This window comes from Hippocampus bargibanti, linkage group LG14, assembly GCF_051943395.1.
Source record: "Hippocampus bargibanti isolate YZ-2025 linkage group LG14, ASM5194339v1, whole genome shotgun sequence".
NCBI classification, from domain to species: domain Eukaryota; kingdom Metazoa; phylum Chordata; class Actinopteri; order Syngnathiformes; family Syngnathidae; genus Hippocampus; species Hippocampus bargibanti.
Window position 1 is genome coordinate 13,006,672 of NC_142747.1, and position 24,253 is coordinate 13,030,924.

Below are 24,253 nucleotides of genomic sequence, written 5' to 3' on the forward strand. Positions count from 1 at the left end.
ATCACTATCATGTCTCTGTAGACAGATGCCTACTGGTTGCTTGGTGCAGGGCCACACCTTTTGTGACAGATCACATTGAATGTAAAATTACATGGATCATATTCCGTTTTATATTACTGTTGTTATGTCTATGTTTGTGTTTTCCGGGGCTGGCATATAGCCACTGATCATTGACCCAAATGGTGGTAGAGGTGAGCTCAAAACTCGACCCTGAAATAATTTGTTCCACAAAAGTGACATAAACGTTACATTGAGATGAAAGGCGAATCCAAGAATGTCTGTTGATGTTAGAACTAACACTGTAAAATAGTTGGGAAATGTGGGTATTTCAGACAAGTGATTTTTATTGTCTGTTTATGGCATTCATGACATCGCCAACAAAATGAAAAGACAAAACAAACCCATCAGCAGCATCAGTCGCATCATTCTCGCCATCTTTTTCGTCCGTGTCCAGTTGAGTGTCGTAGGAAAGAGAATTCTCGGACATCGACAGCTTAAAGATGAGAAAAATAAAATGAAACAAGTACTTTAATTCAACTCAATGATGAGATGAAAACAATATATGCGGTGAGTGGGCAATAGGATGTGAATGTGGAGTATTGATGAGGTTTCTTCAGCCGTCATCTGTACTTCTTTGAAGGTGTCGGACGTTTCGCTTCCAAGAGGGTTCGTCAGCGAACTAGTTTTTTTTTTGCTGGTAGTTTTGGCCCTATATATATATATATATATCCATATATATCCCTACTGTCCAGATGTGGCAGTGCCAGACTCTGCTATGATTGGTCCCTGCTCTCAGGTAGGGGGGAGCAGCGGACTACTCCCTGCGGCTACACTGATTACTTCTATTGTCCTGACTGATTACTTCTATTGTCCTGCCTGAGTATGGGGTCTACGACTGGCTTGATTGCCCCATTTGCTCAGGTATCACCTCATCAGCATAACTAAGCCTATGTTGCCTAAGAAGTCGATCGTAGGAACGAACCAAATTGACCCTCACCCCACCATGGCGATTTAGTGTAGGGTTTTGCTGTTTTATGAAAATAGCTTCTGTTACTCCCTTTTGATACCATCTATTTTCTTTCGCTAAGATTTCAACCTCATTGTCGTCAAATGAGTGGTTGCTAGCTTTTAGGTGCATGTGTATTGCAGATGACAATGATTGACAAACAAATATTCTTCAGAAATCTAAGGAGTGCCGCATGAACCAAGCGAATTTCATGGACTGTACCTGTTGCAGTGGTGAGTCAGTGCTCTGGTCCCCAAAATAGGTCTTATCAAGCATTTTTGACCTTGTCATCTTTGCTTGTTCGCCACTAAAAGTGCCTCTGGAGTCCTATAATGAACACATGGTCACAAATGTAAACGGGCATTTGAACTGAACTGACACACGTTAACACAATTTTACTTCCTACAGTAAATATTGTACATCACAAAACCACTAAGGTGTGTATGTGGGGGGAGGGGCAAGTCAATAACGTTGACTGTCTGTCACCAACGCAACAACGCCGAAGATGACGATTAACTGACGCGCCCACCTCTGCTTAGATGCGACCTGTGTATGCTCGTGTTGGTATACCTGACTTTCTGAGATGATTCCATCATCATCATCATCATAGCTGAGCTGTGTCAGAGATGAGGTTTCCTCGCTCTTGCTTCCAATTACACTCAAGAACCCACTGCAAAAAAGACCCTGAAAAAGCAAGGACACAAGTATGCCATTACCTGGAAAATCATGGGAGAAATTTCAGAGAGCAAGAATCAATCGCTTGATATGATTCAAATGGAACTGATTTTTTTTTCTTTTTTCTTTTTGTATGCCGATGTCAATTCTGATGCTTGGCAGAAAAAAAACAAATGATAAAAACAGCTGAATTATTAAAAAATCTATAGTGATGAAAATGTTTTTGGGGCAGGAGCATGCCAGTCTAGCAAACTGAATGAATTTGAATGACTGTTTGACAATAATTTGTCTTTAGTGCTTTACAACAGATTAATTTTCAAGTATTTTACACAGTGGCTTAGGACACTCACTGTGGGTGTATTAGCATCCTCATCCCTCCTGTCCAGTTGACTTTGTGAACTTCCAATAGCAATGGAGCGCTGGATACGCTCACGTTCCTGAGCCACCATTTTACGGTATTGCACTTTGCAGGGGTGCTCATTTGTCGTCGTCTGCAAATAGTGGTTGTGAAAAATCGTGTTCCCACTCTCATCTTGGCTGGAGGGATAAAGTCACTCATAGTCAAAACCAGGACACAGTTACAAAACGGCTCAATTAATACGCTGAATAACATAAATAAATCAAGTAAATCAAGTTCAATATATATATATATATATATATATATATATATATATATATATATATATATATATATATATATATATATAAGAAAACCACTATTTGCAGAAGACAGGCCCACAACCCTGAAGTAAATGGCAAAATTCTGTCATTTAAGTCCCCCAAAAAGGCTGAGGGTTGCTATAAAGACAGATGCCGCTCAATGGCAACAAAGTACAAAACTAAAATCGACAACTCACTTCAACATACAGTACTTGGCACAGTATGCCACAAGATGACGCTAAAATACCACTACAGGATGACAAACGGGTCGGAGTCTCTTGAGCTGTCTCAATGGATAGCAGGGCACAAAAGAGGGAAACTGCGCCCTGGCTTTATTAACATTGGTACATCGAAATTGCTTTTAAATAGCCATGTCTGAGTTATTAATGCCGTGTTCTCCTGTCCCCAAAATGCTGTCAGCCATTAGCTAAAATACCAGGTGCGCTCATGTTATCTTTGGATCAGAAGCAGATTTTTTTTGCAGATGGAAAATGACAAAAATCAACATGTTCACTAAATATTCAGTGTAGTTTAGGTTTCTATTCTCACAAACATGCCTATTTTGCTGCATTCAAGATGTAGATATACGTGGATATACATGAACCTGGGGCAATATTTTTGTTGTGGTATATCAGCAGTTTTATCTAGCATACCTCCGTCTTAAAACAACCGATGGCCACATTGCACATGTTTGGTATTTTTTCATGAAGAATATTTTCAGAAAATCAGCTGAGAGCAGCTCCCAAAAGATTGAATAATCAGGTGTATTTAATGAACTATGTAATGTGTCTAACGCAATGTATAAAACATATATGTCAACTGTAGAGAAGTAAAAAAAAATGGAGCCCTGTGGATATATCACCTTAAGCGACTTACCTTTCAACCCATCCTGGGGGAAGACGGGCATGCATAGCTTCAGCGGCAAGAGACATAAGCTCTGGCTCATTCTCGGGATCAATGCCTATATCCCGTGCATACCTTATCTTGATATCTGATGGAAAATAACACTTCATATTAAGCTATGGGGCGTCATTGGATTCACAATGGCTTAAAAAATAGCCAAAAGCGGCCATGTATCTTAATATATCAGTCTCATGTGTAGTTCTGGATTTGAATAATTGGGCATGAAGTATGTTACGAGTACATGAATATGTAGTAATATGAAAGTTGTATATGAAGTATGTTTTCGAGTTGTACCTTCTTCAGACCGATCTGATTCTTGATTGTCCAAGCCACTCATGGCTACTGCTGGTGGCTAATAAATGCCTATATAATGGCAAAATAAACAAATAACCGAATAAACAAATGAATAAATAATGGGGGTTATTTACTTCTAAGCAGACACGAACACCAGAATTTACAAGCACACGGTTAACCCCAATAGTTTTGGAGAACAAAAACTGATGACAAAGGCGTATTCGTCACGCATGTCGTCCAACGTCACAGGTGAGGGACGGCTTCATTGAAAGTGATTGTTTCATTCAAACCTTTTCGACAAATTTTGACAAAACGGCAGCGAACCGTCGTTAAAAAAGCGCTCTTTTAGTGGGTGTCTTGCAGTTAGCAGGAATTTAGACTGCGTGTGAAAAAGTGGCCGATTTCATTTTTAAACAAGCGCTTCAACAAATTAAATGTTTCATTGCGCCGCATTTAAGTGGAATAGATTTTTGGTTCGTGCAAAAAATATAGACATTATATATCACTCACTTTCATTCATGACGACAGCCTCGGTAGTGGTTTGGAACGTGAAGTTACGCTACGTTGCGTTATAATGGACGTCTGCGCTACTTTGGGGGTGATTCTGGTGCCTTTGTGGACAACGAAACATTGTACCGGTGTTTCCTCGGTTAACAGAATTACTCCCGAGTTCAAGTCGGGTCTTATATAAAAACAGCCGTGAAGCGAAATTATGGCCTGGCAGTGGGGATAGGACTGACTCGAGGTCTCGCATTTTAGGCTAACAATTCCACACCATTTGTGGTCAAGCATTTATCTAAACCGTTAAATCTTCCCTGACGAGCAGGATTAACGCGCAGTGTGTCTCATACGTGTAAATGGGACATTCCAAGTGATTCGGGTTTTTTCCCCTTTGTCCGTAACATTGACTGCATGTAAATGTAATCGCTGACTCCTCATTCACCGACAGAAATCCCAGAATCAGGAGCAACTGGGTTGGTATCTTGTGAGCCAAGAATTAACCCACAACCAATGGGTTGGGAGAAGACCACTCTACCATTTTGCTATGCTGCCCCTTTAATGATGTGGGGGAAGATTTTTGTTTGAGCTCACTGACATGAGTCATGTTCTGTTTGTTTTGTTGTGGGTGGTTTTATTTTTTTTATTTTTGAGTAATCGGGTAAATAACCTTCAGTTCTTTGCTAACTCGAATCTGAAATGATTCACCAGTGCTTACACTAAAGTATTGGTATCTAGACCTCTCAATCTCCCAATCCGTTTTGCTCTCTAGTTCCTCGTTTGTAAGTATTGATAGAAATGAAATAAGAGTAAGACCATAGACTTGCCCTTTGGGAGTGCTTTTGGTTGACTAACTGTTTTTCCTGGCTCCTGTGACCAGCAATTTCTGTTTGAACTTTCCCTGTGCACTTTTTTATAAATAAATATTTTTATATTGCATTTTGTCACAGTCTTCATTTCTGTGATCAAAATGTATTTGGTTGAGTTCTGAACTAGGACTGTTATAGTGATTGTTGTACTATGGCTGATTAGTGTCCAAAAGTATTGACTTACTCCTGCGCAAAAGTGTGTCTTTACAAACAAATATCTGTCTAAATGTCATCCGTTTTACAATAATTATGGTTAAGTTCACTGTGCATGAACCTGATATGCTCAATCAAATTGAGTCAAGCAACCTACAGTAACACTTCAACCACTGAATATGAAAGCAGAAGTGACCTCAGCAGATGTGACAAAAACATCACAAGAGTTGAGCAGATGTATCGGAAATGGTATGACGGAGTCAGGGGGAGCCTTGAGCTCCTCAGTGTTGCTTACAGCTGAAATAACCTCCCCTGTCGGTTTGAGAACCGTGCTCCATTATGATATCAGCTGGAACAATGACGTGAACTCTGACTCTCAGCCAGAACCCGATTAAGTGGGGGATCTTCTTCTCCTTTCGGCCGATGATTAAATATTTATCAGCTCCAGGAAAGCGCTTCACACCTGTCTGGACATTTGATGGTCACAATAAAACAAGTTGGTCAAAAATATGTCACGAAAAAGATAGCATATATATATATATATACATACACAATACTTAGCTGAAGATGATCATTGTTGACGCTCTCTTTTGACCATTTAAAAAACCATTTTCCTGCATGTTGTGAAAACTTTGCTCCACATTAGTCATTGTCGTAAACATTATGAAACGAGCGGGTTTGGAGCACTGAGGTTCTCTTGATAACAATTATGGCAGTTATCTAGATGGACAGATAAGTATGAAAGCCAAATCAATGAGATGCACTGCGTGCCATTTCAAAGGTTGCTGTTCCAGATAAGTCAGTCCTCTGAGGGGCCCGTTTTAGTCTTGATCAGCAGCTCTAAAAGCAGCCGCTGATATGTAGACCATGCTTATCACACTTGTCTGTACAAGGCTGTCCAATCACTCTGGAGCTTTGCAAAGGTCAATGTTCTATCATTAGCGTAGTTTAGCTGACCCACTAGAAACATGATGTCTTATTTGTTTCCTCACGTTAAGGAAATAATTTGATTTCATTTCATCTCACACGCTCTTATTGATTACTTTGGTTAATTTACAGCAACTTCTTTACCTTTCGGCTTTTCCCTACAAGGGGTCGGTCGCCACAGCAAATCAGTGTCCTCCATCTTTAGAGGTTTGATCCGCATGTTTGTTTTGGCCAAGCTTTTACGTCGCATGCCCTTCCTGACACAACCCTCTGTATTTATCCGGGCTTGGGACCGGCACAAGAAGACTTATGTCCCTTTGTGGCTACAGAACAAGCAACTCGCTCAGTAAACGGCTCCCAAACACAAAATGGTCATTGGCACAGCTACATTCAAAAAAGCAAAAACTATACTCACCATTTGATGACAATGCTCTGATCTTATCGTGAAATGGGCATCTAATTTACATCAACTATGATTTGAAATGTGGCTCAAGACATTCTAATAGCCACACAACACCTATATGATCATCCTGCTTCCTTAAAGTGAATTGCATGAAGCCACTGTGACAAAGTCCACTGAGTGATAGGACAACAAACAACAGTATGGCACACCACACTTTGACCTATTAATCAAACTTGTACAACACACACATGTATGCATGCACACAAAACACACTAATACACAAAAACAGAGTGTTTTAAAACCAAGCCTTTTGCTCCTGCACTAAAAAATCACGATCATCCCATTGGATACTGACAATTTGATCTCGCTTCATGATTTATGCAAGCAGACATTTTGAGATTAAACATTCGATTGCCGTAAAACCAATTGTTTCACAGGCGGAAGACAAAAGGAGTGCATGCTTCAGATCAAAAATGGACCTAGCATTGACTCTTTGTGGGGAAATTACGAAACATTTGAGTATTGCGTGGTGGACTGTCCTTGTGAATTTGGGATGATTAGAAGGAATCTTACATACACGTCCTGCCTGTGTTTGCACCAAAGTGAATGGCTCATCTGCTGCAAACAAAATGCCTAATCCAACTAGTACAAATACCGTCAATGAGAGTCATCTGAACTTTAACCTTCTTTTCCATGTTGACAGTATTTGCTTGTCCCGTATTCCAACGCGCTTCCCAAAACACCCAAGTTCAACAAGATCTTGCGTAACAAATTTTAACCTGAAGGTCATAAAGTCATACTTTTGATTTGTGGTACACCTCTCATTAATTTGTTCAATGATGCGTCATTTACCGAAATTTAAGAGATTCAAGTCTTTCACTTTTGGAAAAGTGTGTGCATGCGGAGTGATCCCGCAGCAGGTGACCATTGAACTCTCCATTTGGTCCCCTGCTGAGGGAATTGGCTAGGGGTGAGGTCCACTTCCACGGAGACACACTCCTACATACTCCCAAAACCTTCCCCCCTCCTCCATGCAACATCTCATCCCATATCCAAACACTATATAAGGTCTGTCCCTTCTCAAGTTGTCAGTCTCTTCAAGAACTCCACCAGGTAAGGCAAGCTCTCTCTGCAACTGGGATTGGGTTTATTCGACAGACTGCACGGGTTTTGTGCTCGCTAAAAAATTATGATGCATGTTTTTTTCTTGTTCTGGAGTTTCTGTTTTTTCAGTGTACAAACCTAATTAAAACGATGCAGAGATTTACAAGCTAAATGCACGATTGTGTCTGAAAGGCCTAGATTTACGTTAGCAAGAAGTCCGTATCAAGCCGTTCCGCCTCAGCCTACATCACAAATTCATTTAATTTGATGGGTGTTGGTTTCCCCCTGATTCTTTGCTGAGGCAAGACCAAAAGTTGATAACGATTACACATACTGTATGAAAGCATTTTAGCATATTTGATAGTATATAACCAACCACACTTGAATTTTCCCTTTAGACCTCAACCATGAAGTTTGTTGCTCTCGCTATCACCTTGCTGCTGGCAATTGGTGAGTACAGGACTTAATGCAACTCTGATCAGTAGATATCACCTGAGTGACTGGTTTACTCATCTCTTCACATATGTTTTCCTGCACAGGGTCTCAGGCTGCTTCACTGCAGGCTGATGCACCCAGCGCCTTAGCCCATGCCCGGGCTGCTCTGGACGTCTATATGACCGAAGTGAAAGACAGTGCCCAAAGAGCCCTGGGTCAACTTGATGACACAGAGTACAAAGATGTCAAGTATGGAAATTTCATGAACGTTTTTCGAGCCAGTCCTACCATCTGTTTCATCTCGCAATGAAACTATGCTCATGATCCCATGTTGATTCAGTTTTATTACTTTCACCTTTTTTTTTTGGGGGGGGGGGGGGGTGAGGGAGGCACTGAAGGCATTTCTTAAAAAGTGATGTTTTTTCCCCACTTTTTTTTTCCTCTGTTCATCCTCAGAGACATAATCAGCTCACGGATTGAGGAGATCCACGCTCAGCTCAAAGTTATGCAAGGTTCCGTTTCTCCCATCACAGACGGTGTGGTTGCTACTCTCAGTGAAGTTACTCAAGATTTCCAAAATAAGGTCAACACTGATATTGAGACCTTGAAGATACAACTTAAGCCACTGAATGAAAAACTGCACGAGGTGGTTAACAAGCACATTGAAGAGTACCGTACACTTCTGGAGCCCGTGATCACAGAGTACCAAGCCAAGCATGAGGCTGAAATGGCGAGTCTGAAATTGAAGATGGACCCCGTCATGGAAGACCTGAGGAAGAAGATCGCTGTCAACGTTGAAGAGACCAAGGCTGCTCTCTCGCCTATCGTTGATGCTGTGCGTGAAAAGGTTACACTTCGCCTGGAGGATCTGAAAAATCTGGCATCACCTTATGTGGAGGAATACAAAGACCAGATGAAAAATGCCTACAAACAAGCAAAATCCATCACTGCAGAAGACCTCACTGCCATGAAAGAGAAGATAAACCCTCTTGTTGATGATGTCAAGGGGAAACTCCAAACAATCATCCAGACCATCTTTGAAACCTTCAACGCAAAGAGTGCATAAAAGTCATAAATACTTACACACTTAGCACATGCGTGCTTTTAATGTCACAAACCAAGGCCAGTTACTGACCCTTTTTTTGTATTCAACTGGGTTATCACGAGCGAATCTGTGATGACGCTTGTCATGAAAACCGCTTTGGCAAAAGACAGCTGAATAAACATCTTTCTGTTGATGAAAACTTTTTGGGATTGACTGATTGATTAGTGGCCTTTGCTTCATCCATTTGAATAGTCATATTCAGAATCAGAATCAGAAAGCCTTTAATAGTCCCACGAATGTGGAAATTTGCAATCTACAGCAGCAAAATTAAAAGGGGTGTGGGAGGGTCGAAAGATAAAAAAAGCAAAACATTCTATGCACACAAAACTGAAAACTGAGATGTAGAACTGTGCAAAATGTTTCATAAAAAAGGACTGCACATAGTGCAAGGATAAAAATACAGTATAAAAACACATTTGTAAACATGTAACTGTATTGGGGCAATAAATTTAAATGGGAATAAGAACTTACATTGATTTATTAGGATGAACAAGGTAGATAAACGAAATGATAAATACGTCTGTGTAAGCTCTCAGTCGTACAGGAGTGGTTCATCAATGAGAAGGTTTCTTCAGTCGTCATCTGTACTTTTTGAAGGTGTCGGACGTTTCGCCTCGCCTAGCTATGTCCGGCGCCGCCATGTCTGGACATTAGGGATATATAAATAGGGCCGATACGACCAGTCAGACTTTAGTTCGCTGACGAAGCCTCTTGGATAGGAGGCGAAACGTCCGACACCTTCAAAAAGTACAGATGACGGCTGAAGAAACCTTCTCATAGAAATGATAAATATACCAAAGACAAAAAACAGATTATCATATACAGTAAAGTCTCGTTATATCGATATTGTAGGGAGTCCGAAAAATATCGATATAACCGGGACTATTGATATATCCGACCCTGCGCGCATGTAATTTTCTCCGTGCGTGCATAGAAATAGTATCGATATAACCGGGACTATCGCTATATCCGATATCGATATAACGAGACTTTACTGTACATGAAAAGACGGCATGAGGACGTATACACTTAGAAATGGTGAAACAGTCATTCATTCAGATTTGCGCTTTGAAATTAGCGATTAAGGATTTTATCGCATATAAACACAGAAGAAACTCACGGACATTGCTTGTGAATCGATAAAATACAAGACTTGTACTCAAAAGCGAAATGTCAACAGTCAAACGATTTTACTCCCCTGTCACAATATTCTACTGCAAAACCGAAATGAACACACATGATTAGATAGATTAGAATGAAGATGACCTCTTCCAATTTTCCTCCGTCAAATCCTGCATTAATGTTTTCCTGTGTCTCCAATTTAGAGCCACTGTCAGAGGGCAAAATTGCAACAAGCGTGCACAGACACAGTGTTGATTCAAAGACCAAAACCTGTAATTCATAATGTCACATTCTGGCTTTTAGAGTGCACAGTGTTGTGCTATCCCCTCTTTCAACCATAATAATAGTTGTAGAAATTCAGGTCATACAGACGGCCTATTGAGAGGTCATCGTTTATCACAAAGCAGTGAGCTGTGATTAATGAGCGTCACCTTGTCTATTGACAAATTTAAGTATGTTCTTTATTAGGGCAAGCACACCCCAGGCTGAAAACCTTCAACACTACCAAATCGGTGCATACGCGCATACACAAACATGCACACACATCTAAATAATAGAGACAAAATAATAGTAAACCAAGCCTAGATTTCTATAGATAATATTCGTTTTTAAAATGAATGAGTGTATATTCAATGTGGTGATAAAACCTAACTTTTAAAAAATTCTCTATGAATATCTACTCCATTTGTTTCCGTTTCCATTTACGCAAAGTAACTCTCTGTTTATTTGAAAGTTAATAATGTGTTCAAAACCAACAGTCAGCCTTTGGGCAAAATCAAATAGGCGTTAACGTAAGCATGGCTTCAAGGTTTGTGGTTGCGTACATTGTTGCTAAGATGTGTGTTTAATTTCCACCGTCTCAGAATGACAGCTCTTGGGGACCATATGCATGTGTGCAGCTGTGACTGGGGAATGTCAGTGGCATTATGTGTATGATAATTGATGAGGAAGGCCTTGTAGTCCCTAGTGAGAAACACGAGATATATAAAACCTGCTTGTACTCCTGATGCTCTCTCACAAATGTTGGGATGTGCTTTGTGGCCCCGTATTGGGAGGGCGATCAACATTTTTCAGTCACCCGGTCGGTACGCTGCTTAGGATAGACTTTTTTGATCTTGAAGAAAAGAATAGAGCGCTAACAAGAGGAACACACACACAAACACACAGACGCACGCCAACTGAAAAGAATTATATAATATATATTACAAACCCTAAACTTCATTAGAATGACTTCACAGACAAGGAATGGTAAGTCTGACCTGACCAACTGTATATTTCTGTGATGATAATGCTCCTTTTCTCTCTCCAGGTTCACCGTTTCAGAGCTGTAAATTGCCTTCGGCGGGTTGCGCAAACTGTCCATCGTTATCAAGCACTAGGGTCTCACCAGTCAGTAAGGTCAGAGTTCAGCTGGAGATGCATGCACTTTGGCAGCAGTTTGATGAGCTGGGTACTGAAATGATAGTCACCAAAGCTGGAAGGTAACGTTTAGCCAAATATATACTTCTGCTTGAAATCCTTTTGTGATGCAATTTCTGTTCAAAAATGGCAGGAGGATGTTTCCAACATTCCAGGTGCAAATCTTCGGAATGGATCCTGCTGCTGAATATGTTCTGCTTATGGATTTTATTCCTGTAGATGATAAAAGATACAGGTAAACATAATAAAATTAGGCATATATTCTAGCCATGCATGGTGACTGAGATCAATAATGATCAGAAATTGCAAAATTTGGTTGCAATGCACAAGTGTGTGTGTGCGTGCGTGCGTGTGTGTGCGTGTGTGTGTGTGTGTGTGTGAGTGTGCGTGTGTGTGTGTGTGTGTGTGTGTGTGTGTGTGTGTGTGTGTGTGTGTGTGTGTGTGTGTGTGTGTGTGTGTGTGTGTGTGTGTGTGTGTGCGTGCACGCGCGTGCGTGTGTGTGTGTGTTCTTCAGATATGCGTTCCACAGCTCATCCTGGTTGGTGGCAGGTCGAGCTGATATTTCGGCTCCAAGTAGAATGCACTTCCACCCAGACTCACCAGCTCGTGGAGCCCAGTGGATGAAACAGACTGTATCCTTTGACACTCTCAAGCTGACCAACAACCTGTTTGATGACAACGGACATGTTAGTTTGTGTTGCTGTGTTTTAGAGATCTTTTTTTATGAAAATGAGGTAAGTCTTTGGTCAATATTTTTTTTTTCATTTTCCCGGCTAGATGATACTGAATTCAATGCATCGCTACCAGCCACGCTTCCATGTCGTGTATGTGGACACAGCACCCAACAGCCATTTAAATGCAGACAGAAACTTTTGCTCCTTCTTCTTCCCCGAAACACGCTTCATGGCAGTCACTGCCTATCAAAACCATAGGGTAAGAAAACCAGGACATACTTGAAATTAAACATTTCACAGGATTAGACGATGTTACTTTATTTTGACCATTTTGTGACTGAACTACGTATCTATTCTATATTTCTGCCAGATCACTCAGTTGAAGATAGCCAGCAATCCATTTGCTAAAGGGTTCAGAACAACAGACACACAGGATTGGTGAGTGATAATGTGGAAATCATTCAGAAGACATTTTGCCTCATGGTGGAAGTGACAAATGAATGCTTTGTCTGAACACAGGGGAAACATTTCCAAGCCGCTTGGCGTGTGGTATCCACCAGAGGACGTGACTGCGCGCAGTATCACAAACACAGAAAGAGAAAGGGACTTAAAAGAGTCAACGGGTGAGTGCAATACTGTATTTCTATTTCCTGTATGTGGGTGTACTATATGATTCATTGTAATATTTCATAACATCCAACATGTAGTTTTTCATTTATTTTTTTACTTAATTTAATCATTAATTATGTAATAGTTTTTTTCAAGCCTAATATAAACAATAAAAAATATATCCTGCATTTTCAGCACCGGACGGGGCCTCAGATCTGCGGGAGCAAATTGGACAGTTTTGCAATTTTACAGATCCAATGGTAGCAAGCAACAATGGAAACATTGCTCTTGGAACTCCTGCCTCCTTCCACAACCGTTTACCATCTTACTGGGAATGTGTCGAATCATCTCATAGTAACAATGTGTTATAGAAAATGTTTTCAGGTGGAAGTTCGCCTATGTCCTGCAAGATTTATAATTCAGCTGTATTGTATCATTATATTGCTGTGACCAGTACTGGGAAATGGCAAGGTATAAATACACACTGCTACTTTGTGTACTATGCATTTTTTGGGCATATTTTTCCACAAATATGTAATTTACTTGAGTAACTATTTTTCTGAGAACTTTTTTTACCTCTACATTTCAAAACACAAATCACTATGTTTTAAAAAAAAAAGGCACGTTAGTTTTTTCATTGATTGAGATTTTAGTGGCCGAGAAAAATAGAGCCAATAGCACATGGAGGAATGTGAATCGGGCAGTATTAAACAACAATGGCAACACATTTGTAGAAGCAATGCACAATAATAATGATAACAATTAAATAAATAAATAAATAAATAAATAAATAATGGTGGCCCGGTCATCGAGTGGTTAGCACGCCGGCTTCACAGTGCAGAGGTCATGAGTTGAAGACCTGGTCTGCCCTCCCTGTGTGGAGTTTGCATGTTTTCCACAGGCCCGCATGGGCTTTCTCCGGGTCCGCCGATTTCCTCCCACATTCCAAAAACATGCATGGCAGGCTGATTGAACACTCTAAAATGTCCCTAGGTGTAAGTGCGAGAGTGACTGGTTGTTTGTCTCTGTGTGTCCTACGCTGGCGGGCCACCAATTCAGTGTACCCTGCCTAGTGCTCAAAGACGTCTGTAATAGGTTCCAGCACCCTCCGCGACCCTAATAAGGATAAAGCGGTCTGGAAATAAATAGAAATAGAAATAGAAATGTAAATGTAAATGTAAAGTAAAAATACAAGTAAAAATGAAAATAAAACCTACTACTACTATTAATATTATTATTAATAATAATAATAATAATAATAATAATAATAATAATAATAATGATAATAATAATACTTTTATTAGTATTATTATTACTGTTATTATTATTATTACAAATAATTTTCTGGTTGTTCCTTGGCAAATTTGATGTCTTGTGCTAGCCGAAAAACCTTATGGTGTTCAGATATTTGCTACCTAATCTACAAAAACAAGATTAATTATGTATGGTTTCAGGTGTACTCGAGCTAATTTATCATTTTTATTCCTGTCTTTTTCATATTAGCAAAGCTATGTGAACATAGCTTCCACTAACTCCAAACAATTGCATTCATGTTCAATATTTTCACGTCTATGGAAAAGACATACAATTTTTGAAAATATTTTCTCTCCGTTTTCGGGATTGACCGAAAATCTCACGAAGCACATTTTTTATTTTGAAATTTCTCACAGGAAGTCAGTGCCCCTTTTCCAGTGAGTAAATGATGCTGGGGCTCCTGAACCAAAAGATGCGGTAGGGCGCATGGAGGAAGACTGGGAGGTAGCTGGAGGCGATGAGCGAGAAACAAATCGGCAAGGGGCACGGATGCGAGTGCGGCAACTCGCCGTACAGCGTCCGTGGTATCTCTTCGTTCGGTCTTCCGACGCCACGATGAGAGAAAAAGCCGCAGGCCTACGACTGTTGCTTCCCCCGAGCTCTCCCTAACCAAGAGTTTGTTGCCTGGGGATGATGCTCATCGTTTAATACGAATTTCAATAGTGTGAAGAAGCAAGCATTATCCCTCCGTTTAAATATTCCGCTCGTACACCGTGGCGAAGCACGGTGAACTGTCAAGAGTGTCATGGATTTAGCCATCATTTTAGCACAGTCACCACTCCGACTACCCGGTGTCGCCTTAAACTGAATGTCAGATTGAGGAGGAAACTAGCCACCATCTTCAGTAGCAGCGATGCTGTGTTTCAACATGGAGTCGTCGCGAGCACAACCTTGTTTTCTGTCAGCGTTTCTGACGTTCACCCTACTGTGTCAGCTGGGCGGCAGCCAGTCGACACCGGACGCCTCGGGCCTGCCTCTCGCTATCCGCTTTCCACTCACCCAAGGAGCCCGAACCGAATCATCGCCGACTCTTGAACGTCAAGCTCGGAGGGTGAGTGGTCGTCGGCGGAGGGGAGTGACAGCCAGCGGCATCAACTTTGTGGACATGGTCGATAACCTGCGAGGAAAGTCCGGGCAGGGCTACTACGTGGAGATGGCCGTGGGCTCTCCTCCGCAAAAGGTAAAACAGGGCTTCGGGCTTGAGGGTAACGGGTGTAAAACTAATTTTGGGTGAGATTCATGGATGGTGACTAGTGTCAGAACTAGCAGGGTATACCCCGAACTGGTTGCCAGCCAATCGCAGCGTACATCCACATAGAAGAACAAACATTCTCGGTTAAACTAGTTACAATTTAGATTGTTCCATTATACTGCCATGTGTGATTTTCAAATGCGGGGTGGAAAGTGCAGTACCCGTAGAAAACCCACACAGGCACAGAGCCAGAATAGAACCATCCACCTGTGCCCTTTGACGCGGATGTTTCTAGTTAAACACTGTGCCGCCCATCCATTTTTATATTAAATCAGCCTTGTCCTACTTCACGGTTTTGCACTCTTTGTGGAAGTTATCAATAGCCATGAAAAACAAAGGATTTCTGTAAAATCCATTTTGGAACATGGCGTCATTGTAATAAAATAGAGAAGGTGCTTAATTATAGCATACTATGTATCTAATACAATACTGACGTTCCATGTAACTTTCATCCAGTCACATTTTGCCTAACTGCAAAATATGATACTCACACTGAGACTGAAGAGGAGCCAGATGGCACTGGGATTTGAATGGGCAACTTGAGAGGGGCACGGGATTTAACGGGAGATAGAGCGGAAGGACATTCAGGGCAACAGGAAACATCACTCAGGACATTATGAAAGAGGACAAACTAGACTGTGTGCTGTCGGAAGTGATGGATGGGCTTAGTCGTGTAGCTGGAGACAATGACAGAAGTGTGTAGATCTCTAATTTCCATAGTTGATCAAGATCCTATGTTTCCCTGTGGAGTTATGTTGCCAATAAATCACTTCACTTGGATTGTTTCTGCACTTAATCAAATTAAATCTGATTCCTCCTTTATTTGGATACAGATCTAATCGGCCTCAGACATGGAGATAATTGGCACATTAAGCCATGTACATCGCACTGTGTCATATCAAAAATGTGGTGAACAATGGTCATGGTGGTTTGCAATCCACTGAGTGCTAATGCATTGTCGAGGTAACATTTTGGTACTTCTCTCCATTCACTAGTTGAATATACTGGTGGATACCGGAAGCAGTAACTTTGCCGTAGGAGCAGCTGCTCATCCATTCCTACGCAGATACTACCATCGCTCACTGTGAGTATGGCCAAATCGTCAGTTGAAAAGTACACAATATTTTGCCCGCTTAAAGGACAACCGACATCACTTTTTTGTTTTCTAACTGACATCAGAAAAACGTTTTATAGCATCTAAAATAAGTTTCTTTATCTGATTTTTTAAATACTTGACTTGTCCCGTGGCACTAGAATTCACATATATCCCACCCCTTGTTTGCCTATAAATGAGAATCTTTTTGACATTATCTCAGCCACCGCAGAAAACCTAAGAAATGGGAGCCTTAGCATTCATAGCTTTCGAACACTTTGTCCCATTTTTCAAAGGTTTATATCATTTTAAACCTTGCTTGAGACAGAAACTGAAAATGTATGTGTCACTTATGATTATTATACTGTCAGAAAATTGATTAACTCATTCACTGCCAGACGTGCAAAAACGTGTCCACTCCAGTACCAGGGTTTTTGTCATTGTCACTCTAGTTTCAGGACCCACAGAATATTGAGTTTTAGGACTACATTAACATTGAATGCAGCGCAAGAAACCTTACACTCTCTTCTTTCATCAGAAAAAAAATAGTTAATTCCTAAATTATAGTGGTATGGAGTTATATGAGCTTGAAATGATGGCGGCTGTCCAAAATACAATGCAATACATACATATTGGTTTATATAGCGCTTTAACAACAGCTGAAGCTGGAACAAAGCGCTAACATGGAAAAATGGGAAATGCTGCCGCTTTTTGGAAGGGAAAAAACACAGGCCATTTATCGGCACCCAAACAATAAAAAATAAAACCCAAACAAATTCGGGAATGGCGCTCTATGTCATATTTTCGATTCCCGAATAAATTTGTGAATGGCAGTGAATGATCGCGCAGCCTTACTAAAATGTATAATTTCAGTTGCATGCATTGTAGTACACACATATCCAATCTATGCACCAAATGAATATCTGTTAATCTGTCCTTTGTTGTCCACAGCTCGACATCTTACCGTGACCTTGGAACAAGTGTATATGTTCCATATACCCAGGGTCGATGGGAAGGCGAGTTGGGTACGGATCTCGTATCTGTTCCACACGGCCCCAATGCCACACTGCGTGCCAACATTGCTGCAATCACCCAATCTGATCGCTTTTTCATCAATGGGTCCAACTGGGAAGGAATTCTTGGACTGGCTTATGCTGATATAGCACGGGTATGTGGACCGATCATTGATTTTCCTCAATCTTGGTCAAGCAAATTGGATCAAATATCCATTTGAAATTTTTTAGATACTGTGGCATGAGAAAACAGCAAATTAGTTAAAGAACACAAATAGCTTCAGCTGTTAGCCGCTAAGAAATCCCCTGCAGAGGAGGTACTGGCCGGTTTGTATATTGGCACCATGGGGATCACATGGGTAGAAAAGTTGTAGAGGCACTGGTGAGTCTTATGAAAACGCAATCGCATTTTTTTCCTGCTGCCTTGATATGATTTGTGGTGAATATGTTCAAAATGGAAATCAATATGTATGTACTGGATTGTATTTTGTACAGAAGCAGAATGCCTTCAATAGTCCCACAATGGGGACATTTGCAGACGCCCCCATTTCAAGCTCAGATAACTCCAGACCCATACAACTTGTGAATGAAATCTTTTTTTTCTGATGAAAGAAGAGAGTCTGAGGTTTAAGTAATTTTCTACATCTTTCCTCAGCCTGATGAACAACTGGAGCCTTTCTTTGATTCCCTGGTTCGCCAGACGCCTGTCCCCAACCTCTTTTCTCTCCAGCTATGCGGTGCTGGCTTTACCCAAAACCACTCTCTGGGCACCGCTACCGTTGGAGGAAGCATGGTAAGACACTACAAAACACTACAGTTTCCAGTGTTATCCGATGTCAGATGCATGGCCAACGCTGTATGTTTACCCTGTAGATCATCGGTGGCATCGACACATCCCTTTTTGTGGGAGAGCTTTGGTATACTCCCATTCGTAGGGAGTGGTACTATGAGGTCATTATCGTGCGGATTGAGGTGAATGGACAGGACCTCAACCTAGACTGCAAGGAGGTAAGATGTAATCGCTAGGATAAATTTAAATAACATACTTTTTGTGGCGTGTCGCCGATTTCAAACGCTATCTGCTATTTCTTTATCATTTGCAGTACAACTACGATAAGAGCATTGTGGACAGCGGCACCACAAACCTTCGACTACCCAGAAAGGTCTTCCAGGCGGCTGTCAAAGCGATCGAAGCAGCTTCCTCAGTCAGTCCCCAAATTATTGAATATGTCTACAGATGGGTGTTAAATTTCAAGGAAAAACAGATAGATGAGCTTACCTACAAAATGAATTGGGTTGATTTCATACAGGTACTGTAGAGGTTTGAAATTCCGGTGGGGGCTTTCAGGTAGTATTGCGGGTGTGTTCCGTCCCTGTTCCTGCCTCAACCGTGTAAATATGGAACTATACATTGATTGTGCTTTTTCATCTGTACCGTCTATTTCAGACAGAGCAGTTTCCATCTGGTTTCTGGCTCGGCGAACAGCTGGTGTGTTGGCAGGCCGACACAACACCCTGGAACATCTTCCCAGTCATCTCTCTCTATCTGATGAGTGAAAACCGTAATCAGTCCTTTAGAATCTCCATCCTGCCTCAGGTAAAGACACGGAATATTTGATGTATAATATCGAGTTGTCTTAAAATACAAATGATTTCAACCTACACATTCAGTGGCCACTTGGTAAAAGTTTCATCCGAAATATTTTTCTCTCTTTCTTTTCTATACAGCAATATTTGCGGCCAGTTGAGGATGTAGCTTCTGCTCAGGAAGATTGCTATAAGTTTGCTGTTTCTCCATCTAGCACTGGCACGGTTATGGGGGCAGTTATCATGGAAGGATTTTACGTGGTGTTTGATCGAGAAAAGAGCCGAATCGGTTTTGCTATAAGCACATGCCATGGTGAGTAAGACATAATGGATCACTCGTTCACTGTCAGACGTGTGCAAAAATGTGTCCACTCCAGTGCCAGGGTTTTTGTCATTGTCACTCAAATTCCAAGACCCACAGAATATTGAGTTTTAGGACTCCATAAACATTCAATGCAGCGTGAGAATCCTTAGACTCTCTTCTTTCATCAGAAAAAAGAGTTCATTCCTAAATTCTATGGGTCTGAGTTATATGAACTTGAAATGAGGACGGCTGTCCAAAATACAATGCAATACATACATATTGGTTTATATAATAATAATAATACATTTAATTTATAAGCGCCTATACAGCGCTTTAACAACAGCTGAAACTGGAACAATGCGCTAACATGGAAAAAACGGAAATGCTGCCCCTTGTGGAAGGGAAACAATCATTGCCAGAGGTCTGACCAGCACTTTATTGGCACCCCAGCAAGAAAAACCAAAACCCGGCGCTCTCCGCCATATTTTGAATTCCCTAATAAATTTGAACAGCAGCGAATGAGTTAAAGTAAGAAATGTGTACAAATAAATAAATTGGGAAAGGGGCGAATGTTGTTGTTTCTTTCAGGCTTTGTATGTCTCCAAGCTTATATTATTTCCTCTTAATCGCATTCCACTCCACTCTACCATTTTCAGTTCATGACGAGTTTCGCATTACCTCTGTGGAAGGCCCTTTCTACGGTATTGACCTGGAGGACTGTGGCTACAACATCCCCCAGACAGATGAGTCCACTCTTATGACCATTGCCTACATCATGGCGGGTATCTGTGCTCTCTTCATGTTGCCGTTGTGTCTCATGGTGTGCCAGTGGCGCTTTGCTCGCTGCCTTCACCTACAGGGCGACTTCTCTGATGACATATCACTTCTCAAGTGAGCTGGTGAACTGGAGGACGAAGGGTATCGTGGAGCCCTTAAAAATTAGCCAAGTTCACATGGAGCCTTGTCAGAAAATGAATAACTAAACGGAAAATGTTCCTTATATAAACACCCCACTCATTCACAAGGATGGTATTTTCCTTTTGCCAGTCAAACAAACGTCATGTCAACAGTTCATTCTATTCCCAATGAACTGTTGGGCGCATATTCTGTCTTGACGTAAATGGTTAGTGACATTTACATTCTGGAGAATGGCTTCGTCCTACCAAAGCTCAGCTGCAACAGGAGAAATTATTTTAAATTACTTGGAACTTGCTTTTATTGAGATAACCCTTTCGTAAAAGTAGAGAAAAATGGTAACGTTCATATTGATTCCCGCATGTCACATGGCTCTAAAACGACTGTTCTGAATAATAGTGTTGCATGTAAGCGACGGATCAGAATAGATTATGTCACATGTGAACAGTTGACCATAGATCTTCAATCGGAATTATTTCAATTGGTAATGGGAAAAAGTCTCCATGCCAACCCCAAAAAATCATTTTTCAGCAAATTAAACTGAAAAATATATTGTTAGATATTAAGGGAATTCATTATTCACTAGGGGGCTCTTTGACTCTTGCTTTTGGGGTTGGGACCACTTCATCTTTGTTGTATGTACATGAATAATAATAATAAAACATTTTATTTATAAGCGCCTTTCAAAATTCTCAAGGACACTTTACAGCTTTAAAATGGTATGGCTGGTTGTCGTGGTGATGCTCAGAGAAACTGCTCTGCAATTGCTTATATACTGGAGCCGTGCTGCGTAGCAAAGCAAAAATAATTCAAGACATATTTATGAGGAAACGAAACCACTTCAAATATAAGTTTGTCCAAGGATAAGGCAAAGGCATGGGATGGTAAAAATGATATGAATAAAGTGGATGGTGTTTCACGCAGGCTCCTATGCATATTCATATATTTAAAACAAGGATGAAAAAGTATTCAAAAAGGTTGCTTTCAATACTTATACAGTATATCATTTCAATTTATAATAAATACTTTTATAGAAACATATATTTATTAGATGCTTATGGTGGCCCTGACGTTTGAAACATAGCAATGAATCATAGAACGCAACAGCAAATGAAAAAAAACAACTAAACAACAAAAACTAAATGACAACTGAAAAGCAGTATGGATTTGACCTAATTAAAATCTAACCATTGTATTTTAATCGTTTTTTCTTTAGTTGTTTGGTTTGTTTCTTGATTGTTTTTTTCATTTGCTGTTGTGTTTTTTGTTTGTTTTTGTTTCATGTATTTTTTTTTTTTTTTTTTGTGTGTGGTTTAGTATATGTTGTGTTTACCTGTTTTCGTTGTTTTGCACCTCAAGGCCACCATAGCTGGGGAATCTAGGGAAAAAATATTACAGAGCTTCATGCAATGATATTGACCAAGATGTTTACAGAGCCGAAGAAGACGGAGATAATTGATAGTATGTTCAAAGTCATGGTAAACCGTGTGCAATTTTGGTGGGTTTTTCCATCTTCTGTCACTTTCCTAGAACAAAAAGAAATGAGAAAAATATTTCTGCGTTTGTTCGCAGGGTTGTGTGTATCTGTAAATTAAATAAATTAAACTACTGAACATTATATAATAACAGCTATTAAATTACACAACATTCCCTAACCCCGCCAAAGAATTCTTAAGAAAAACTGTAAGATTAAAAAGTCTTAAATCACATTGTATTTTTTTTTGTTGTTGCTTGAAACTACTGATTGTCAGGATTTGATGTCACTCTATGTGTACTCTCTATGTGATGTGTACTCTAATTTTAAAGGACAACCGACGTCTCCGGACAAGTTCAGAATCAGAATCAGAATCAGAATCATCTTTATTGCCAAGTATGTAGAACACACAAGGAATTTGTTTCCGGTAGAACACGCTGCACTAGTATCGTTGTCAAAAAAACTGCTAAGTGGCACTATACAGTTCCATTTTGGCTACTGTTGTGTCCATAATTTGTAAAATGGCTTCAAATGACTTCTACTGAGCATATTTTAATAAGATTCCACCGCATATAGCTATATTGTACGTTTTAAGACTCGCTCTGAATATTCAGGAAGTCTTGTTTTTGAGTTGGTGACGAGTCCGTACACGACATCACGAAAGGACCGCCCCCTGACCGTAAAAAGACACATTGTAGCAGTCCTTCCATCACGTCAATGTATTTTGCTCTACATGTTTGGTCTGAGAACCGTATTGCACCCAAAAGCCGCCAGAAGAGGGCATCCAAGCTCCATATAAGGAATTTATCAACCTGTGGAAGCGGAGGTGGCCACTGGAGGTCGCCATTTTATGCCTCTTTTTTTTTGGGTGAGAGATTTTCCCCCAATGTTGCCTCAAAATAGCACATATAATTCTTTAATCGATTGCAAACATGTATGCCAAACATGTATGCCTTCCTCGTCAGAACTATTTGAATCATATTCATAACTGGATGTGTAACAAGAAAGCATATTCTTCGAATCTGAAGCCGTTGTTTTGATTCACGAGCAATGCAAGACATCTTGGCGTGACGTCACGAACTGGGGGCAGGACTTTCTGAAAATGCCCAATTCGCAGCTCCATTTTTTGCAGATTTTGGACACTTTAAGTCATTTTTATTGGTGTTTTGCATTTGACTAAAAATATCATACTGTGTGTTTTGGGTATTTTAGATGCTATAAAACCTTTTTCTGATGTCAGTTAAAAAACAAAAAAGTGACGTCGGTTGTCCTTTAAGTGTATCTATTGCACATGCAATTAGTTTTACGTGTCTTCAGTTCCACACATTTGTTGCAAAGAAAATCTGCATTATTGCACATCATAGATACTGTAAGTGTTATCAATCTAAAACATTTGGGGCTTTTTTTCATGACACAGACAAACAGTCCAAGGCAATACTCAATGACAACGAGAGGCCCAGAAACCAGCCTGAAAAACATACAGTCATACTTTTTCCAATGAATTACATTTTCTCTCGTGTTTTTCTTGTTTCTTTTGCACTACAAGGTATGTGCGGTCACAGCACATGCTAAAATAAAGACAAATATTTCAAATGAATATGAAAAATACTGGAAGTGATGTTTGAAAATTAAAGTCTTGTGACATTAACCTTACCGAAATACATTTTAATCCAAAATTTGCGTGTTGTCTCTCTTTGTGTGTGTGTTTATAATTTACACCCACTTTTGTGCAATATATTTGTTGCGTCACACGTGTGTATGATTTTGAAGTGCGCCTTTCAACCCTTTCATGTCTTTCAGTTCCTTAATCTCCTTGATGTGCGTCTCACCCTGACGCATAGCACACGCTTGAAAATGGTATAAAAGGAGCTGTCGTGGGACAGAGAGTTTGGGGCGAACCACGGGGCAGAATCATCTCAGACTCACGCCGGGCGTCGGACGGACATCACGGCACGACTTGCTCGACTCCACGCCACGATCAAGCTCTGCGCGTCACCTGCCTGGGAGATCTGACAACGAACCTACTTACAAATAAAGAGAACCATCAAACTCTATATTCTCCCTCCTCCGCAGAACCGTCGTGACCGAAAAGCGGCTCCGATGATGGACAGTTGAATTCACTATTAAATAAAACTAATTAATTGGAAACACAGAATTTGTGGATAACGCAATATGTCGAATATAAAAGTTTTAAAAAGCGATACAAAAAAAGACAAAACAGTAACAATAGAAGGCACCGTACATTAATTCGAGATCAGTTAGCGACAGCTCATTAAGAAATTACAATCCACAAATAATTGTTTGCCTCTTTGTTAATTTCCAAGTATTTACCAAGAGATTAAACTCCACAAATATTTGAAAAATATGAAGTAAGTGCACATACGTCACGGCAAGATGAACTTCCGTATGACGTCAGACGTACAAGCTGGGACCTGTTTACGTATT

General features: G+C 40.4%; 4 protein-coding genes and 1 long non-coding RNA gene across 5 annotated transcripts in view; 3 read left to right on the top strand and 2 right to left on the bottom strand.

Annotated features, from left to right (window-relative positions):
* The window catches only part of LOC148888365 (uncharacterized), a 37,171-nt gene extending 30,727 nt beyond the window's left edge, over window positions 1-6,444 (bottom strand). Inside the window, exons 1-7 of the mRNA XM_089014321.1 lie at window positions 5,609-6,444; window positions 3,539-5,525; window positions 3,218-3,332; window positions 2,032-2,218; window positions 1,577-1,690; window positions 1,229-1,333; window positions 402-493 (exon numbers count right to left, since the gene is read on the bottom strand). Coding sequence (XP_088870447.1) covers window positions 402-493; window positions 1,229-1,333; window positions 1,577-1,690; window positions 2,032-2,218; window positions 3,218-3,332; window positions 3,539-3,581 — 656 coding nt within the window. The 5' untranslated portion in view covers window positions 3,582-5,525; window positions 5,609-6,444. The remainder of the gene's footprint in view (window positions 1-401; window positions 494-1,228; window positions 1,334-1,576; window positions 1,691-2,031; window positions 2,219-3,217; window positions 3,333-3,538; window positions 5,526-5,608) is intronic.
* Window positions 6,445-7,783: 1,339 nt separating this feature from the next.
* On the top strand, window positions 7,784-9,171 carry apoa1b (apolipoprotein A1b). The gene is made up of 3 exons (XM_089013030.1): window positions 7,784-7,942; window positions 8,032-8,176; window positions 8,384-9,171. The coding sequence occupies exons 1-3, from the start codon at window positions 7,900-7,902 to the stop codon at window positions 8,991-8,993; spliced, it is 798 nt and encodes a 265-aa protein (XP_088869156.1). The 5' UTR covers window positions 7,784-7,899; the 3' UTR covers window positions 8,994-9,171.
* LOC148888367 (uncharacterized) lies at window positions 8,926-18,982 on the bottom strand. The gene is made up of 3 exons (XR_016117084.1): window positions 18,808-18,982; window positions 12,174-12,490; window positions 8,926-11,786 (listed from the first exon to the last, which is right to left on the bottom strand). It is a non-coding gene; the product is annotated as an uncharacterized LOC148888367 (long non-coding RNA).
* On the top strand, window positions 11,305-14,120 carry LOC148888368 (T-box transcription factor TBX1-like). The gene is made up of 8 exons (XM_089013029.1): window positions 11,305-11,402; window positions 11,464-11,635; window positions 11,707-11,808; window positions 12,088-12,259; window positions 12,351-12,506; window positions 12,618-12,685; window positions 12,767-12,870; window positions 13,052-14,120. The coding sequence occupies exons 1-8, from the start codon at window positions 11,381-11,383 to the stop codon at window positions 13,225-13,227; spliced, it is 972 nt and encodes a 323-aa protein (XP_088869155.1). The 5' UTR covers window positions 11,305-11,380; the 3' UTR covers window positions 13,228-14,120.
* On the top strand, window positions 14,567-24,182 carry bace1 (beta-secretase 1). The gene is made up of 9 exons (XM_089013027.1): window positions 14,567-15,350; window positions 16,418-16,506; window positions 17,467-17,683; window positions 18,184-18,321; window positions 18,402-18,536; window positions 18,632-18,733; window positions 18,976-19,125; window positions 19,257-19,428; window positions 20,076-24,182. Exons 1-9 carry the CDS (start codon window positions 15,024-15,026, stop codon window positions 20,312-20,314), a joined length of 1,569 nt encoding a protein of 522 aa, XP_088869153.1. The 5' UTR covers window positions 14,567-15,023; the 3' UTR covers window positions 20,315-24,182.
* Window positions 24,183-24,253: the final 71 nt, after the last annotated feature.

Coding starts and splice junctions, on each gene's coding strand:
- apoa1b (XM_089013030.1), top strand. CDS start 7,900: ATGAAGTTTGTTGCTCTCGCTATCACCTTGCTGCTGGCAATTG. Junction 7,943..8,031: donor CACCTTGCTGCTGGCAATTG/GTGAGTACAGGA, acceptor TTTCCTGCACAG/GGTCTCAGGCTGCTTCACTG. Junction 8,177..8,383: donor ACAGAGTACAAAGATGTCAA/GTATGGAAATTT, acceptor GTTCATCCTCAG/AGACATAATCAGCTCACGGA.
- LOC148888368 (XM_089013029.1), top strand. CDS start 11,381: ATGACTTCACAGACAAGGAATG. Junction 11,809..12,087: donor GTAGATGATAAAAGATACAG/GTAAACATAATA, acceptor TGTGTTCTTCAG/ATATGCGTTCCACAGCTCAT. Junction 12,260..12,350: donor TGTTTGATGACAACGGACAT/GTTAGTTTGTGT, acceptor TTTCCCGGCTAG/ATGATACTGAATTCAATGCA.
- bace1 (XM_089013027.1), top strand. CDS start 15,024: ATGCTGTGTTTCAACATGGAGTCGTCGCGAGCACAACCTTGTTTTCTG. Junction 16,507..17,466: donor AGATACTACCATCGCTCACT/GTGAGTATGGCC, acceptor TGTTGTCCACAG/CTCGACATCTTACCGTGACC. Junction 18,322..18,401: donor CTACCGTTGGAGGAAGCATG/GTAAGACACTAC, acceptor TTTACCCTGTAG/ATCATCGGTGGCATCGACAC.